Raw genomic sequence first — 19,917 nt, 5'->3', positions numbered from 1 at the left:
CTTTACCAGCTACACGAGAACTCTGGCCCCAGTTCTAGTATTTTCATGATCTGTTTATGAATAAATGGAACAGTTGTTAAATACTATTGATATGGAAGGCGCTTCCTGATTTATTAGGCAAGAAAGAATAGCTAAGATAAACTGTGTAAGAATGATCCCATTAATTGTAAAATGTATACATGGATAAGAAAAATATTAGAATATATTGCAAATACTGGTTCAGTTGCTCTTTAAACTCCCATCTTCTTTAGAAGAGGTGGCCCTAGGGCTGGCACTGTGGTATAGCGGGTAAAGCTGCTGCTTGCAGTGCTGGCATCTCATATGGGCACCGGTTCAAGTCCTGGCTGCTCCACTTCTGATCCAGCTCGCTGTTGTGGCCTGGGAAGGCAGTAGTAGAATATGGCCCAAGTGCTTGTGGGAGAACTGGAGGGAGCTCCTGGCTCCTGGCTTTGGATCGGCACATCTCTAGCTGTTGTGGCTAACTGGCTAGTGAACCAGCTGATGGAAGATCTCTCGATCTCTCTCTCTCTCTCTCTCTCTCTCTCTCTCTCTCTCTCTCTGCCTCTCCTTCTCTCTCTGTGTAACTCTTTCAAATAAATAAATAAATCATTTTTTTTAAAAAAAGAAGAAGAGGTAGCCTTGCTGGTGGACACTATAGGACTTGATACAAAGTCCTCTGACATAGCACTAAAAACCTTCCATTAGATGGACAGATCTATCATTGTATGTAACTGTACTGTCTTTCAACTCCTATTTATCTATTTTATCTACAAGACTGTCATAAAATTTGTCCAATCATTTCTGTAAAATTAGATCTACTGGACCTTCATCAATTCTTCTGTCTACTTCAGTGGTTTTCAGGCGTTCTTGGAATCCAGAGTCTTTTTCAGATGTCTCAACATCTATTTTGGGGGATGGAGGAAGGAGAGTGTGGTTTTTCCTTTCCAAGTTTAAGCAGAACGGTCTACTCCTCTCTGTTTTAGAAATTTAAGTGCTGGGTGATATTCCACTTGCCAAGAGGATTATTTGGCTTTGATAGGTTTGAAAATCTTTTTTTCAAGGCAATGGCCACTGCCAAAAGTAGAAGTAAAATATCCTTATGCTACCGATTCCTTCTGTGTCTACGTCAGCTCATTAGTCATTACAGTTTGGTTGTAAGTGTATAGTTTACTGTCTAGACACATTTCCAGGCTTTTATGGAATAAAATAATAATGACAGTTACAGTTTGATTCCAAAGGAAATTTCTTCTGAATTTTAAGAAGTAGCACTAAGCAGTTAAGACTGTGTGTCTTGGGCTCAGATAGCCTGGTTTAAAATTCCAGCTTGCCACACTTTCTGTGTGGCTTTAGGCAGGTTTCTTAACCTATTTTTCACTGTTCTCATCTGATAAAAGATAACTATTCTACATACATTTTAAGGCTTTAGGAGACCTAAGTGGGATTCTCATCTACGATGTCATGCAGAGTACCTAGCACATGGTAAGTGCTATCAATTGTGGTTCTCACTGTCATTACTGTAACATGTCCAAAGCTGCTTATGACTTCACACCACTGTTTACTTCTGAAAAATTATCTAGAGAATCTTATGAAAGCTGGACAAAGAGTGGATCCTCTATAAAAATTTACTAGAGATTCAGCATTTAAATTTTGTTAAATCATGTATGTTAAATCAGCACTCATATGAGTTATTATCATTTTCTAAAGATTTTTTTTTGTTTTAATTTGAAAGTCAGACTTACAGAGAGAAAGGGAGAGGAAGAACATGACATCTTCCATGTGCTGGCTCATTCTCCAGATGGCCAGCGTTGGGCCAGGCTGAAGCCAAGAGCCAGGAGCTTCATCTGGGTCCTCCATGTGGGTTATAGCATCTAAATACTTGGGCTATCTTCTGCTGCTTTACCCAGATCTTTAACAGGGAGCTGGATCAGAAGTGAAGCAGCTAGGACTTGAACTGGAGCTCTGATATGGGATGCCAGTGTTGTAAGCGACAGCTTTATCTGCTATGCCATAATGCTGGCCCCCATTAAGTTACTATCTGATTGTTTTAATCTGAAAAAATTCATATTAAAATAATCCACTAAGGGGCAGGCACTGTGGCATAGTGGCATCCCATATGGGTGCCAGTTCAAGTCCCAGCTGTTTCACTTCTGATCCACTTCTCTGTTATGGCCTGGGAAAGCAGCAGAAGATGGCCCAAGTGCTTGGGCTCCTGCATCCGTGAGGGAGACCCAGAAGCAGCTCCTAGCTCCTGGCTTCAGATTGGCCCAGCTCCAGCCGTTGTGGCCATTTGGAGAGTGAACCAGTGGATGGAAGATCTTTTTCTCTCTCTGCATCTCCCTCTCTGTAACTCTGCCTTTCAAATAAATAAATCTTAGAAAAAAAAATCCATTAAGATGAAGTTTGAATTGTATCTTTTTTTTTTTTTTTTTGACAGACAGAGTGGACAGTGAGAGAAAGAGACAGAGAGAAAGGTCTTCCTTTACCGTTGGTTCACCCCCCAATGACTGCTGCGGCCGGCGCACTGTGCTGATCTGAAGGCAGGAGCCAGGTGCTTCTCCTGGTCTCCCATGCTGGTGCAGGGCCCAAGCGCTTGGGCCATCCTCCACTGCACTCCTGGGCCATAGCAGAGAGCTGGACTAGAGGAGGGGCAACTGGGACAGAATCTGGAGCGCCGACTGGGACTAGAACCCAGTGTGCCGGCGCCGCAGGCGGAGGATTAGCCTATTGAGCCACAGCACCGGCCATGAATTGTATCTTAAAATTAAATGTACTCTGGAGATTGTGGGATATTAAAAGCATCATTTTTTTTGAAAATAATAAATTCTTAAAATAGTATATTGGAGTAGAAACATTTAAGATTATTTTAATGAGAGTGTGGCCCTAAGATGTAGATTTTTAATACTATTGTAGATTTCCTGATAAATAACAATAAAAAGAAACTTAAGAGACACCTGTATTAGAGTTAAAAGGTTATACTCCTGACGTCTAAATATTTGAAACACAGTGTTTGAATATATTATTCCTTTGGGTGATTCCTTTTTTGTTTCTATTTTCTTTAAAATTTTAAAAGTATGCTTTGATATTTCTTTGGGTACCCATGTTGAAAGATGAAATTATATAAATAATTTAAAATTATGACAGGGCTGGCACTATGGCAATAGTGGGTAAAGCTGCTACCTGCAGTGCTGGCATCCCATATGGGCACGTGTTTGAATCCCGGATGTTCCACTTCCAATCTAGCTCTCTGCTATGGCCTGGGAAAGCAATAGAAGATGGCTCAAGTGCTTGGGCCCCTGCACCCACAAGGGAAGACCTAGAGGAAGCTCCTGGCTCCTTGCTCCTGGCTTTGGATTGGCACAGCTCTGGCTGTCACGGCCAAATTGGGAGTGAACCAGCAGATGGAAGACCTCTAGCTCTGCCTCTCCTTCTCTCTCTGTGTAACTCTGATTTTCAAATAAATAAATAAATAAGTCTTTTAAAAAGAATAAAAGTTACATAAACTTCTTTCTTATATGTGGGAGCTAAAATTTAAAAAAGCTACAAAAGAGAGAAATGCCCATGTATATCGATTTTGCTTAAAACAGAGTTTTGTCAAACTTTGTTTTAAATCTTTATCAAGGAAATTGATAGAAGCTGTATACTACTATAGTTTTTATGATATTGTGATTATTTTAAAATGACTTTTTATGAGTGAGGTTGAATATCTTCTCATGCAATTATTGTTTATAGGCGTTGCTTGTTTTCCTGCTGGACTACAGTCTTTTTACTTGTATTTGTTGAAGAGTTTAATTAGTAGAACCATTAAGCTTTTGACTATAAGGTAAATTAAAAGTATGTTATCTCAAAAAAGATAGATAAAATATCATGTTAAAAAAGTTACATAAGTTATTTAAGAATTACTTTGGAAGAATATGTCAGTGAAAGTACTGTGTAGGGTAAACAGCCGATGTTTCTTGGAGATTATATTTTGTATGGATCGGATACATGAATTCAACCAAAAAAGGATTAACAAACTAACATCATCAATGAAATCCCATAATGTCTTGCTGGTTCGCAACGGAAATGAACTGAATTGGTTTCATAGAAGATGTGATTTCATTCTCTCCTATTTAAAAAGAAACTTCTGGCTCATGATTTATTTGGATTAAAGGTTTTCTTGGCTTCCTCATCATGTACATTTTCCAAGTCTTTTCTTATAATACTCTGATAGCATCTATGGGTCTTTGATGATACTTTTGCCTGATCAACCCATTTGGAGAAAAACTATCTGAAAATCTTTCTCCAGGTAGTATGCACATTTTGTAAATAATCTAAATAAATGACAATAGAATATTTTTCATTAGTAGGTATAGATCAGCTAGATTATCCTAGAAAAACGGTATCTGCTTGCTAAATTTGTGGCTTTAGTCGTTTTTAAAAATAAAATATTTTTTTTTCAAGGCAAGGAATAAACAGTCCTTGTTCTCTGAAACACATTCTGTGACACTGTTCTAAACTCTAGTCCTTAAAAGGATCTTAATAGTTTTACTTAACTGAATTTGATTATAACTTAATTAAACTTACTTATCCATGAAATTGATTTGCTGGAATTGTGATTTCCTTCTGGTTCTGTCTCTTTTAATTTGGTTATAGTCTTCTGCCCTAGACTTCTTCTTAAAGTATTTTTAATGTCTTTTCTGGTTTTATCTTTCACAAGGGCTATATTGAGATACAATTTAAAGGGGCTGGCACTGTGGCACAGTGGGTTAATGCCCTGGCCTGAAGCGCCAGCATCCCATGTGGGCGCCGGTTCTAGTCCTGGCTGCTCCTCTTCCAATCTAGCTCTCTGCTATGGCCTGGGATAGCAGTGGAAGATGGCTCAAATCCTTGGGCCCCTGCACTCATGTGGGGGACCCAGAAGAAGCTCCTGGCTCCTGGCTTCGGATCTGCGCAGTTCTGGCCCTTGCGGCCATCTGTGGAGTGAACCAACGGATGGAAGACCTCTCTTGCCCTCTCTCTCTCTCTCTCCTCTCTCTGTGTAACTCTCTTAAGTAAAAAATAAATAAATCTTAAAAAAAAGATACAGTTTAAATATCATAAAATTTACTCCTAAAAAGTATAAAATTTAGTGGCTTTTAATGCATTTATGGAGTTGTGCAAGCATCCTCACTACCTAGTTTTAGAATATTTTTATAATCCCAAATAGAAACTGCATACCCATTAGTCATTCCCTATTTTCCCCTTACTGACCCCTGGAAACCACTAACCTATTTTTTGCTTCTGTGGATTTGCCTATTCTGGACATTCCATATCAATGGAATCATGTAATATGTGGTCTCTTATGACTGCCTTATTTTTACTTACTATGATCTTCCCAGAATTCATCCCTGTTGCACCTTGGATCTATATTTCATTCTTTTTTATTGCTGAGTAATATTCCATCGTTGAGTTGTAACACATTTTATTTATCTGTTTATCAGTTGATAGACATTTGAGTTATTTCCTCTTATTAGTTATTATGAATAATGTTAGTATGAACATTAATGTACAAGTGTTTGTGTGGACATTTTTAAAATTTTCTTAGATGTATAACTACAAATAGTCTCAGTTTTATATTTAAAAAAATTAAAAATGCTTTTCACCTTTAGTTGAGAGGCAGAGAGACAAAGAGAAAGATACACACAATACACAGACACACACAGAGGAGAAGAGAAAGAGAGAAGGGGGGAAGAGAAAGAGAGAGAGAAAAGGAGAGAGCTCCTATCCCCTGGTTTATTCTCCAAATGCCTTCAATAGCTAGGGTTTGGCTGGGAGCAGAGCCAGGAGTCAGAAATACAATCTAGGTCTCCCATGTAGGTGGCAGGAACCCCCTAACTTGGGCCATTACTATTGCCTTTCAGGGTCTGTGTTAGCAGGAAAATAGAGTTAGAAGTTGCAGTTGGGAGTTGGACCCAGGTATTCCACTGTGGGCATCTTAACTGCAAGGCTAGCCCCCAGACCCCAGCTATCACCAAACCTTCATTTATTTGATTCTGAGATCAAATATTTTTATATTCTTATTCACATTTGTAATTCTTTTATGAATCAACTATTGATTTAATTGTGGCATTTGTCTTTTCTTTATTTCTTTTTAAATATATTTTACTTCTTTGAAAAGTAGAGAGAGAAAAAGAGATCTTCTAATAGCTAGCCAGGCCAAAGCCAGGAGTCAGGAACTCAATCTAGACCTCCACTGTGGGTGGCAGGAACCCAAGTACCTGAGCCATTATCTGCTGATTCCCAGGATGCATAAATAGCCGGATACTGTACCCGAAACAGAGTAGCTGCATTGTAACCAGGCACTCCTATATGGGATGTAACCAAGCAGCATCCTAACTACTGCACCAAATGCCTGCTCCTCTTTTATTGATTTCTATGACCTCTTTATATAGTCACACATTAATATTAGATTGTTGAAGTCTCATCACTTTTTAAAAACCTTAAAATTGATTTTTAATAGTTATTTTGATTTTAAACATAGAAAAGTCGTGTACATATATATATTTTAAAGATTTATTTGGACCAGCATTTTGGTGCAGCAGGTTAAGCCACCACCTGTAAGACTGGATCCCACGTCAGGGTGCTGGTTCAAGCCTCCACTGCTCTGCTTCTGACTCAACTCTCCACTAATGTGCCTGGGAAGGCAGCACATGATGGCCCAGGTTCTTGGGCCCCTGGATCCACCCCAGAGACCCTGATGGAGTTCCCGGCTCCTGATTTCAGCTTGGCCCACCCCTGACTGTTGCTAGGTCAGGCCAAAGCCTGGAGCCAGGAACTCCATCTGAGTCTCTCACATGGGTGGCAGAGGACCAAGTATTTGAGCCATCATCTGCTGCCTCCCAGGCTTATTAGCAGAGACCTGTATTTAAGAGGAGCTCCTGGGACTTGAACAGGCACCCTGATATAGGAGGTGGGCATCCCAAGTGGTGGCTTAACCTGCTGTGTTGCAACATCACCTCTTGCGTATCTTTTTAAAGATTCATCTTTAGTCCTTAACATTCTGTTATTATTATAGGTAGTATATTTTCTTTCTTTCTTTCTTTTTTTTTGACAGGCAGAGTGGACAGTGAGAGAGAGAGAGAGAGAAGTCTTCCTTTTTCTGTTGGTTCACCCTCCAATGACTGCTTGCGCACCACACTGAGCTGAAGCCAGAAGCCAGGTGCTTCTCCTGGTCTCCCATGCAGGTGCAGGGTCCAAGGACTTGGGCCATCCTCCACTGCCTTCCCGGGCCACAGCAGAGAGCTGGACTGGAAGAGGAGCAACCTGGACAGAATCCAGTGCCCCAACTGGGACTAGAACCCAGGGTGCCCGCGCCATAGGTGGAGGATTAGCCTATTGAGCTACGGCGGTGGCCAGTATATTTTCTTTTAAAAAGTTAGATTTTTTTTTGTTTCTTGTTCGTGTGCTGTCATTTATTTCAGAATTGTCCTACATTGAGGCAAAGAGTCCAGGTCTTTATATGCTACAACAGCCAAGGTGCTCCCCCAGTTTTTTTTTTTTTTTTTTTAACAAGTTACAAAAACTTTTTTATTCTCACTTTGAAAATTTAATGTTGTTGCTTTGGTCAAAGAAAGGGAGTTGCTCAGGTGTGTGGGGTTTGGATCTGGGGTGTATTTCTGCACAGACTTTGACTTTACCCCCAGTTTTCAGGACTACCTGTTGTCTTTCAAATTGAGCCTTTCTGTAGCTCTGCAGGACAGGCGAGCTGGTTTTAGGTTTCTCCCACTGCCACCCCGTGGTTTCCCTTATCTACATCAATTATCAGTTGATCACCTGCTTTCTAATCTTCAAAGTCTGGTGCTGTCTCCCTCTTGCCTTTTAATTCTTATCAAGTAAGTGGAGTTTCAGGAAGGAATAGAGGTAAAAATGCTTCCAATTGCTTTCTTTGCCTGGAAGCTCTCCTCAGTACTCTTTGATTTGGAGATTTATGAAGTAAGGGTAAAGCAGGCTGAGTTTGACAACTATTTCTAAAGTATGAAATTACTCCTTTCTTTTTCATCTTGGCTCGTCTGGCCCATTCTTCAGATCTCAGTTTAGTAGTCACATTTTCCAAGAACGCTGCCTTCACAGCCCAAATCTGGATTAGATTCCCATTCTACATAATTTTATTATAATCTGTGTTTACTCCTGTTGGAATGTTTAACATATTCGCTATTGACTGCCTGTTTGCCAGCCTTTAAGATCTTGTAGACTATAAATTTCTTGACTAATGAGACTGTATTTGATCTCTACTGAAGTTCCCAGTCCCAAGTACAGAGATGATTTAAGGAGGACTTAATCAAGTTATAGTGGGTAAATACAGAAATAAATCACATTTCTTTAAATTGATTTCCAACAAATATAACTTACAAGAATCTCTTTTCCATAAATGTTTTTTTCCTTTGCTGGACTGTAGAAATAAAAAAGGCAAAATATTAGTTTTATTTCCATGGACATTAGTTTCACAGATGTTAATGCGTTAATTAATGGCATTTAAAAATACTTAGATTTCACATTTAACAGGAGGACTTTGGCATAGTTGATGTTACTTCTTTAATATTTTTGGAAAGTTTACTTTTTGAATTTATACCTTGGATTAGTAAAATCTCTAGACAAAAACATTACATTATTACAACTACTATGTATGCAATAAAATAGAGTAAATATGAAAAACAGAGTACATATTTTAAAGTATATTTTATACATATTGTTAGGTCATGATCCAAATTTCAGGAGCCAGAAGTTATAGAGATAATTCAGGAAACCCTTTAACACTGTATTTTTTTTATATTTAGTTTACCATTCTGTAGAGAAATATTCTACCATCATTTTCATACTTTGTTTTTAAAAGTACCAACCAGTAGAACTAAAGTTAGACTAACGTAAGTTGTTAGAGAGCTTATTTTCACTGACATTCATATATGAATATCAGAGGAAATAAAGCAAATTTATGCTTATTCATTTTTTTAAAGATTTATTTGTTTATTTGAAAGGGAGATCTACAGAGTGGCAGAGGCAAAGAGAGAGAGAGAGGTTTTCCATCCGCTGGTTCTCTCCTCAGATGACCACAATGGCTGGAGCTGAGCTGATCTGAAGTCAGGAACCAGGAACTTTTTCTGGGTCTCCCATGTGGGTGCGGGGGCCCAAGGACTTGGGCCATCTTCTGCTGCTTTCCCAGGCCGCAGCAGAGAGCTGGATCGGAAGTGGAACAGCTGGGATTTGGTGCCCATATGGGATGCTGCCCACTATGCCACAGTGCCTGGCCGGCTTACTCATATTTTGATTCTGGAGTTATAGGTGTCCCTTTCAGCAATATTTGTGGGTAAGGAACACCCTGGAAATTTTTTTTAAAAATTGCATTGAAATGGTCATATTTTTTGTTTAAGATTTATTTGAAAAGCATAGGCCCAGAAGGAGGAACAGGGTAGTGGGGAGAGAAAGAGAGAGAGAGAGAATATGAATCTTCCATTCACTGGTTCACTAACCAAATGGCTACAACAGCCAGCGTTGGGCCACAGGAACCAGGAACTCCATCTTGGTCTCCCATGTGGGTGAAAGGGGTTCAAGCACTTGGGCTTGTCTTCTGCTGCTTTCCCCAGCACATTAGTAGGAAGCTAGATCAGAAGTGGAGTGGCCAGGACTCAAAACAACAGTCTGATAGGGGCCACCAGTCTTGCAAGTGGCGTTGGCTTGATCTGCTGCACCACAACACTGGCCCCAGGAAGATGCTTTTGTGGCAGGCAAACTGCTCTTTCAGTACAGAAAATTTGTTATTGGGTCTGTAATCCAGCTTCATATGAAATCTGTAAAAGCATACTTTACAGGTATTTTTTCTTCTCTAGAATATGCTTTTATCAAAGGAGATAATCTTTTAACTATGAGGAATAAATGTAAACAAGGATTTTTAGAAGAGAATTACAATAATAAGGGAAATGAGTATATGTGTTAGCAAAGTTAACATATTTTGTACATATAATTATTAGTAGTAGTGTGCAGGAAATTTTATTTGTATCATTATTTGTATTATTAAACTTAACCAATTTACTATTTGAAAAAAAGTTGGGTCATAGATATTTTCAGAAGGAATTAAATCATGAACTGTAGTATATGTGACATATAACAACATATTAAAATAAAAAAAAGCATTATCAAACTATTGACTGTCAAGTGGGTAGTAAACTACTACTGATTCAATTGCCTTTTATCAGTATTGTTTCTAAAATAAAATTTGGACAGGCAGTTAGCCTAGTGGTCAAAATGCAGGTAAAGAGCCTGTGCCCTATGTCGGATTACCTGGGTTTTATATTTGGCTTTGGTTTCTGACATTAGTTTCCTACTTAAGTAGACCCTGTGAGGCACTGATGATGGTTCTAGCAATTGGGTTTCTGCAACCCATGGGGGAGACATGGATTGAGTTCCTGTTATTAGGTCTGGCCCCAACTCTGGCCCATCCCCAGCTGTCCCAGAGGATGGGAGCATTCTCTGTTTCTCTGCCTCTCAAATGAATAACTAATTAAAAATAATACAACAGAATGGAAAATATGAGTATATCACATAGGTAAGTTTGTTATTAAAGAGAGTAAAAGCTGAGTTTGGGACTTCCGCCTTTGGCCTGGTACAGTCTTGGCTCTTGTGGCCATTTGGGAAGTGAACCAGTGAATGGAAGATCTCTGTCTGCCTTCCAAGTAAAGAAAAATAAATTTTTGAAAAAGCTGCAGGCATCCACTGTGATAGAAACATATATTGTCTTATAACCACTAGAGGGCAATATATTACATAGTTTTCAAAGCTGAGACAACTGCTTGATAGAGGTGACCTAGTTATACAACAGACTGGTAGACATAAAAACATACTTGAAAAAATTGTTGGACTGTTAGTTACTGTTATTTGAGGACTACTCCATGGTACACACTGAGTTAGGGATGCACTGATAAGACATATGCTATTATTAAAACAAATGTGCTAAAACAAGGCAACTATCGGTGTCCACTTGGCTAATGTTTGTCTTTCCAGTCTCATATCCTGCCCCTCCCCAACTTGCAGTCTGAACGGCAGCCACATTGACCTACTTGTAACTGCCTGCACATGCTGTTCTCTTTCTGGAATATTGTTTCCGTCTCTGTCTGTCTGGTGAACCCCAACTTGCATACCTCAAGCCCCAACATCCTGGTTTTCTCTGCCAGAGTTAAGTCCAAGTATGTACTTTCTCTCCTTCACTTTTTTGGGCCAAGTTCATCCTTGTCATAGTTGATTATTTTTGTCTTTTTTCCCCAACAAATGGACTATACTAGAGCTCAGGGTATGTGTTACTCATTTTTGTTTCTCTAGCTATGGTACAGTGTCTGGCACATAGGCAGTGCTTAAAATACCTACCTAGTAAGTGAGCAAATAAGAGTGCTATGAACAGATGCTGTAATGAGGTAATTTCCTATGCAGTCTGTTGAGCAGTCTACCCTCTCATTTTGTTTATAGCACTATAAATCAGCTATCTAACTGCCATAGCAAGCAGAAGACAGTTTTGACTTGCTGATAGTGAAGGAAAGTTAGACTTCACTAAATATAAGGGAAATGGTATTCTGGAGGATAATTTAGGTGCCCAAATATTCCTCTCATGTCACCCTGGAGGATGATAGTCACCTTAAAGTACAACATCTAACACTAAATAACCTTTGTTTTTCCATCCTATCCTTACTTTGCATTATTTACTCAGCCAACTAGGTAAAGTGGTTTTGTCTACTACATTTCCATAAGGTAATGACCCTGACACATTTGGTATTTAGAAGACAGGGTATCTACTACCTTAAAGTGTGGTTTACAAAAGTGTAAAGGATTTAGAGTCAAGTTTCAACATGTCCTAAGTACTCAGATAGCAAATAAAACAATTTTCCATCCAAGTGGTTATATATCTGCTATGAAAGTTTTCGTTATATATATTCCTTTAGGTATGTTCACAAAAAATTTATTTAAAAATATTTTTACCTTCTTCTAAACCTTGTATTTCCAAACTCATAATTATCTAGAAAATTCTACAGTGTAGAGACCTAAGTACATTATAAGGGTCAAGTCAGCTTTAGAGTCAGATAGACTTTGATTTTTTTTCCTGGATTTGTATTTTCTTAGCTTTATGATCTTGGGCACAGTACTCAACCTTGCTACATCTTTGTTCCCTCATTTGAAATATGGACACAACAATACTACTTACCTCATTGGGTTGCTAGGCCGATTAGATGAAATTCTGCATATAAACAATTTTTCACAAGACATGGCAAATTGTAAACTTTCAATAAATATTAGCTGCTATTACAGGATAAAGGTCTTTACTGCAAGACATAAGCATTTTTTCCTTGGCATATATCTATATCTATATCTATATCTATATCTATATCTATATCTATATCTATATCAAATAACCTGAACTTAATGTTTTTCCCCTTTACTGTGGCAGTTACAGAAGAGTATTTTTGTCATATTGATAAAACACATGATAGAAATAAAAGGGGGCTGGTGACAATGAGAATCTATTAGTGAAGCCTCTCCTGGCATGGGTCAGAGTGCTGTGGACAAGTGAGGACAAAAATGGACCTCAAAAAGTCTTTCACAGTGTTTCCCCATCCAGAGAGCTTTTACCTTTGCAGCTTCCCCAGATGCAGTGGGAGATACTGCTGTGCTATCAAGCACCTTGAGGTTCTTTCCTATTTTAGCAAGAGTGAGATTTTCTTCTGTAGTGTCATTATATTAGTGTCATTATATTGAGCTTGGAATGCAGTTTTGAAATAGACTGTTTAAAGTACTGATTCCTGTGGGAAGGATATTGCTTTGTATAATCCACAAAGTATATATGTGTGTGTGTGTGTGTGTGTGTGTGTATATATATACACATTCTTAATGCTTTAAAAAGAATGTATGTTTCAATATTTTATATAATTATAGTGACATTTCTTCTGAACCAAAAATTGGGACATATGGTGCAACAAGATTTTAAATATTTTGAGAAATTTTTACTTTTTGTTTTGAAATAATTTTAGTCTTACAGAATTATCATAATGATACAGAGAGGTCCTATATATCCATTACCTAGCCTGGATTCTGGCGGTAGGCTTGGGTCTGCTTTTGTTCATTAGGGCCCACAGTTAGGAAGATGTGGTAGAGTGGGGAAGAGTAAGAACAAGCCAGGAGCTGCTTGGCACCTCTTTGCCATCACTGGGACTGACCACAAGGGACTTCTGAGGATAATGGCTTCTGCTCACTTTCACAGTCTTAACTGTATTGTGGAAATGTAGATCCCAGACTAAGCAAAGATGGCTATTTTATACTCATGGAGTATTCTCAGAATATAATAAAGCTTTTGGCACATATGCAGTATTTAACATTTTATAAAAAGATTTATTTATTTATTTGAAAGGCAGAGTAAAAAAGATAGAGAGGGAGAAACAGAATGAGAAAGAGATCTTCCATCCATTGGTTCATTCCTCAAAATGGCTGCAACAGCTGGGGCTGGGCCAGGCTGAAACCAGGAGTCTAGAACTCCATACAGGTCTCCCATGTGGGTGGCAGTAGCCCAAGCACTTGGGCCATCCTCTGCTGCTTTCCCAGGTGCTAGTAGGGAGCTGGATCAGGCAGAACAACGGGGACTCAAACTGGCCTTGGGACACTGACCTTGCAAGTGGTGGCTTAACCTGAGCACTGTGATGCTGGCCCTGACAGTATTTATTATTTAATAAGTGAAAGAAGGAATGACACGGACATTTATACACTGAAAATGAGAAGCACAACAAATTTGTTCCTGAGGTATGAAAGTATTTCATAAATCTAATAAACTTGACTAGAACTAATAGTTAATTGTTTATGTAGTAGTGCTATTTTATTGATAGACTGGTACCTAAGAGAAATCCAGAAAAAGAATGTCCAAAGGAGAAGAATTTGTCAATGTATTTCCAGTATGATAAGTGGGAGATGGTACCTGGACTGACAGTGCCATTGGCATTTCTCTTGAGGGCAGACTAGATTTTTGATCCTCTTACCTGTGAACTACTGGATTTAGAAAGGTGAGTGACCAAAAAGGGTAGTTCTCATAGATGCTTCTAGAACAGTGTTCTCCAACCTTGCATGAGAATTAGAATTCTTTGGCAAATGTCCCAAATGTCTGAGTTGTACCCAGGAATGACCCAGACATCTTAATTTTTCAAAGCTCCCATGTGATCCCAGCATGCAGCAAATCTTTGTTCTAACCTAGACCCTTGTTTTTCGAAGTGTGGACCATGGGCCAGAAGTATTGGTATTACCTGCATCCCACCCTAGACCTACTGAACTGGAAAAATCTATCTACCAAGATCCTTAGGTGATATGTAAGTACACTAAAATTTGTGAGGTGCTATCCTAGACCATTTTTCATCTCTTTTAAAAGCTCCATCCCTTTTGAAATACATGCCATGAGAATATTCCAACTCCTAACAATTTCTAACTACTCTAGTTAATTATCAGACTTCATCCAAGAAACTCCCCATAATAAACTATTTTAGCAACTGGCTTATTTTATTGTCACTAATATACTTACTATCATTTTCAGTGATTTCAACATCCATATAAACAATCCACTCACTATCTCAATGACTCAGTTTTTGGCCTCAATTATCTTATTCTCCTTTGGCTTTTCCCCTTGCCTGCCTTGTATCTCTTGTAGCTTCATTCCTTTGCCTCAGATGACTTTTGGGAAACCTAGGTTGAGACACTTGGTAAAAACTCAACCTTGGTCAAATCCAATCACTATTCTAGATGAATTGACAATAAATAGGCAAAGCACAACTCGTTAAAATTATAACCAAATGCCTCAAGTTTCTCCAAGAGGGTACTTCAAAAAATTCATAGAAAAATGGAATTGAAAGATAGTATGAAATTTCTAAAACTTTTGAGATACCCTTTTATTACAATTCATTCTTCAGCTCTGTGAGATAAATATTTCACATCTTCTCTCCAATTTCTAAGCTCTTCATCCCTCTCTTTACTCAGTTGAAGACTTTGCTTATTATTTAACAGAAAATAAAGTCTACTACTGCTACATTTCCACATTTACTTGATTCTGTATTTCTATTTATCTCTTCCCTTCACAGTGCTCCTATGTAAGGCGAACCTCTCCCCTTGCACTGAAGCCTAATTCACATTATGGACCCAAAGACTTTGCTTCTATGAATATGATTTTATCTTTTGAATTATTCTTAACTGCATAAAAATATACTATGTGTTATACAGGGTCCAATCCAAGTTTTTGATGTTTAATGGATGACAACTTTCAAGGCTCATTCCTCCTTTATTCCCTCTGCCCCATATGTGGGCCTGCTGATGAGAAATCCCATGTAGGGTTGGCCCTGTGGCATAGCAGGTAAAGCTGCTGCCTGCAGTGCCGGCATCGCATATGGACACTGGTTCGAGTCCCGGCTGCTCCACATCCAATCCAGCTCTCTGCTATGGCCTGGGAAAACATTAGAAGATGGCGCAAGTGCTTGGGCCCCTGCACCTGTGTGGGAGACTGGGAATAAGCTCCTGGCTCCTGGCTTCTGACAGGTGCAGCTCCAGCCATTGCGGCCAATTGGGGAGTGAACCAGCAGAATGGAAGATCTCTCCCTCTCTCCCTCTCCTTCTCTCTCTGTGTAATTCTTTCAAATAAATAAATAAATAAATCTTTTAAAAAAAACTTATGTGCTTTTTCTTATGGTTTTAGTTGGAGATTTAAACCTGTAGATTCAATTCTCAGTTTGTAGATGGGAACCCTTAGATGGATGCTACCCTCTAATTGCAATAAAACCCCAAACCAGTCTCCTTTCCTTATTCTTTTTCAAGCCATTTCTGAAGTTCTAGGGAGGCCTGATCTGTGGTCCTGGAGGCCTCAATTACATAATAATAAAACTTCATATCCTCTTGGTCTAGTGTGTGGTATCATCAGTCTACATTTGAACTAAATTTTGGGTGAGGAATTCATCTGCTTCTGAAGGTAAGTATAGCTTTATACTTTATACTATACTTTATAGTATTTCCAACCTTAAAAAACGTGTTAGCTTGGGTCCAAATTCAGTTGTTTCAACAGAGATTAAAAATATCAGTGGCTTAAACCAAAGTCAATTTTTTGTTTACATAAAAGTTCTTAGCAGGTAGAGTGAGTCTGTTTTAAGTCATCGAGGGCCTGGCTTTCTTCTAGCTTGCTTCCCCATCAACCCTGGATATGAGACATGTCTGGGTAACACCATGATATACCTTAAGTCTACATTCTAGAAGAATGAAGAAGGAAGGAGTAGAAGGGGAAACGGAAAGCTTTCCCCCTTTCCTTAAGGGAATGGTTCTAAATATGACCATTTTTAGCTGCAAGAAAGACTGGGTAACATTGTTTTCACTTGTGAAAAAAAATACCTCACTGTTTTGTGATTAGGTGCCCATAAAGCAGATTTTATTACTAAGGAAAAAGGGGGAGACTGAATACTAGAGGACAACTAGTAGTCTGTGTCACTCAAGTCTTCCTTGGACTCTATATACCTGTAGTAGACAAAATAAGGCCCTCCCCTGTCCCATTCTACCCCAATTCCCCCAAGTGTCCACTTCCTAATCCCAGAACCTGTGACTAGGTTAGGTTACATGCAAAGGTGAATTAAATTTGTCAATAAGATTAAGTTTGCTAGTCAACTGCCCCTAGGCTAGATACACAGGAGTATCCAGAGAGACCCAGTGTAATCATAAGGGTCCTCAAAAGTGGAAAAGAGAGGCAGAAAATGTAGTGAAAGACTTGGACCTATTATTGCTGGCTTGGAAGGCAAGGAATGGAAATTTGAGCCATGGAACACAGGTGACCTCTAGAAATTAGAAAAGGCTAAGAGGAGCCAGTACTGTGGTTTAGCAGGTAAAAGATGCTGCCTACAGTGTGGGCATCCCTGGGTGCCAGTTCAAGTCCTGGCTGCTCCACTTCTAATCCAGTTCTCTGCTATGGCCTGGGAAAGCAGTAGAGGATGGTCCAAGTCATTGGGCCCCAGCACCCACGTGGGAGACCTGGAAGAAACTCCAGGCTCCTGGCTTTGGCTAGGCCCAGCTCCAGCTGTTGTGGTCATTTGGAGAATGAACCAGTGGATTGAAGACCTCTCTCTGTCTCTGTCTCTGACTCTGTAACTCTGCCTTTCAAATAAATAAATAAATCTTAAAAAAAGGGCTAAGAAACAGATTCTCTCTTAGAGCTTCCAGAAAAGAGCATAGCCCCACTTATACTTTGATTTTTTGTAGCAAGGCTAGTGTCATATTTGTAGAACCGTAAGATGAAATTTGTGTATTTTTATAAAAGCAATTCAGTTTGTGGTTGTTTGTTATAGCAGCAATAGGAAACTAACACAGATTTTGTACTGGAAATGGGGTACTGCTGTAATACATACCTAAGAATGTGCAAGTGGCTTTAACATTGGGCAGTGGGCAAAGGCTGGAAGAATTGAGGAATTGCCAAGAAAAATCTACATTGAACAGACTTAGTAGAAATATGAATGTTAATTACTCTGCAGTGAATAAAGAGGAGTAAAGAGCCTGGTAAAGCAAAGATGTATCATTTTGGAGAAGGCTTAAGTCATCAGGAACAGGTTGTTGGTAGAAATATGGATTTTAAAGTTAGTGCCAGTATTCAGAAGAAAATGAGGAACATGTTAATGGAAACTTAAAGGGGATCCTTGTTATAAAGTGGCAGAAAACAGTGGAATTGTGTTATGTAGTTACACGGAAAGTAGAAAAAAAATGATGAAATTGGATATTTAGTCTGGGATATGCAAGATGTTGAATGGTACTGCTTGCTTTCTTCTTGCTGCCTATAGTAAAATGCTCATCCATATCTCATTTAGATTTAGATTTAGAGTTTCTGATCTGTTTGTATTTACATGAGATTTTTGAATTTGGGTTGATGATCTAATAGGACGAGACCTTTGGGAACCTTTGAAGAGGGTGAGTGTATTTTGCATGTGGGATAGATGTGCATTTGAGGGACTAAGAGGATAAATTATGGCTTTTGTGGACAGAATAATGGCCCTCCAAAAATGTGCAAGTGTTAATCTCCACAACATGTAAATATGTTGTTAGTGTTTCAGTTTCTTTTCTGAAAATTTTTGTTTGCATTTTATTTGAAAGGGAGAGAGAGAGAGAGAGAGAGAGATTGATTGATTGATTCCATCCACTGGTCTATGACAGCCAGAAATACGCCAGGCTAAAGTCAGGAGCCCAGAACTCAATTAGGGTCTCCCATGTGGATAGCAGGGACTGAAATACTTGAGTCATCACTGCTGCCTCCCAGGGTATGCATCAGCAGGAAGCTGGAATTGGAAGCAGAGCTGGGACTCAAACCCAGGCACTCTGACATGGGGTGTGGGCATCATATGTAGCATCCAACCATTGTGTCAAATTCCTGCCCAGTGTATTAGCTTCTTATTGATGCTATAACAAATTACCAAAAATTTGGTGGCAAAAACAACACAAATTTATTATCTTACAGTTTTGAAGGTGATAGCCAGAAATGGGTTTCACTGGGCTAAAATCAAGGTATTGGTAGCTGTCTTACTTCTGTAAGTTCTAGGGGACAATCTGTTTCCTTGCCTTTTCTCGTTCTACAGGCCACACATATTTCTTGGTTTCCTTCCTCTACCTTCAACGCCAGTAGTGTGGCATCTCCAACTCTCTGACCCTGAAAATGACTCTGTTGCATTTTTCTTTCACCTATAGGGACACTTATGTTTATACTGGGCTCATTTGGATAACTCAGGAAAACATCTGCATCTCAAGATCTTTAACTTAGTTGTATCTGCAAAGTTCATTTTGCTATGTATGACAACATATTTACAAGTTTCAGGAAGGAGGATGTGGACAATTGGAGTGATCATTATTCTATTTTAATTTTGTCTGACTTTTACTCTTATTACTATGTTACCAGTAATTTCCTATGGTAATCTCTTTTCTGTTGTCTCTTGAATCCCTTACAAACAGGTTTTTTTGCCCAATATCTCACTGAAACTTTTTTTCTACAGTCAAATCCACTAGAAAGTTCTCAGTCAACATCTAACTGACTCAGTTACAATTTCATGCTTTGCTCTTCAGAATTCTACATCACATCCAATTTCATGGCTATAAATATCATCTATATACCAACATTCCCCAAATTATATGTTTAGCTACCACCTCATCCCTGAATTCCAGACTTGTTTCTCTAACTGCCTATTCAATATCACCATGTATATAGCTAAAAACAAATCAAAAGAATTGATTTTCTTTCTTTTCTTTTCTTTTCTTCTTTTCTTTTCTTTTCTTTCTCTCTTTCTCTCTTTCTTTCTTTTTTTGACAGGCAGAGTTAGAGAGTGAGAGAGAGAGAGAGATACAGAGAGAAAGGTCTTCCTTTCCATTGGTTCACCCCCAAATGGCCCCTACGGCTGGCGCGCTGCAGCCGGCGCGCTGCGCTGATCCAAGGCCAGAAGCCAGGTGCTTCTCCTGGTCTCCCATGTGGCTGCAGGGCCCAAGCACTTGGGCCACCCTCCACTGCCCTCCCAGGCCACAGTAGAGAGCTGGACTGGAAGAGAAGCAACCAGGACAGAACCGGCACCCCAACCGGGACTAGAAGCTGGGGTACTGGCGCTACAGGCAGAGGATTAGCTTAGTGAGCCGTGGCGCTGGCAAGAATTGATTTTTAATACCCACTTGCTTCTCTCCTTGTATATTCCATCTCAGAAAGTGGTTTTATCATTTACACAATTACCCAAGCCAGAAAATCTTTTTGGAATCATCCTTGATTCCTCCTCCTTTATATATTTAACATCTTATCCATCAAAAAGGAAGGATTTCAAACATATTCTGTATCTGTCCACTTCTTATTACCACTACCATTATTAACCTGGTTCAAACAATGACTTCTAACTTAGATGATTA

The 19,917-nt window shown here is 39.1% G+C and overlaps 1 protein-coding gene across 6 annotated transcripts in view; it reads right to left on the bottom strand.

Moving 5' to 3' along the window:
• The window catches only part of CEP126 (centrosomal protein 126), a 141,310-nt gene that overhangs the window by 10,069 nt on the left and 111,324 nt on the right, over positions 1 to 19,917 (bottom strand). For 2 of the 6 annotated variants that reach the window (XM_070077315.1, XM_051849943.2), the window contains one exon: positions 8,368 to 8,407. Coding sequence is in view for 1 of the 6 variants with exons in the window: in XM_051849943.2 (XP_051705903.1) it covers positions 8,368 to 8,407 (40 nt within the window). In the remaining 5 variants the exon portion in view is untranslated. Of the gene's footprint in view, positions 1 to 8,367; positions 12,318 to 19,917 lie in introns of all 6 variants that reach the window. The other 4 variants (XM_051849933.2, XM_051849940.2, XM_051849931.2 and 1 more) reach the window with 4 other exon arrangements.

Source organism: Oryctolagus cuniculus, chromosome 1 (genome assembly GCF_964237555.1).
Source record: "Oryctolagus cuniculus chromosome 1, mOryCun1.1, whole genome shotgun sequence".
NCBI lineage: Eukaryota > Metazoa > Chordata > Mammalia > Lagomorpha > Leporidae > Oryctolagus > Oryctolagus cuniculus.
The sequence above is the reverse complement of the archived record's forward strand: the minus strand, read 5'-3'. Positions and strand labels throughout refer to the sequence as shown.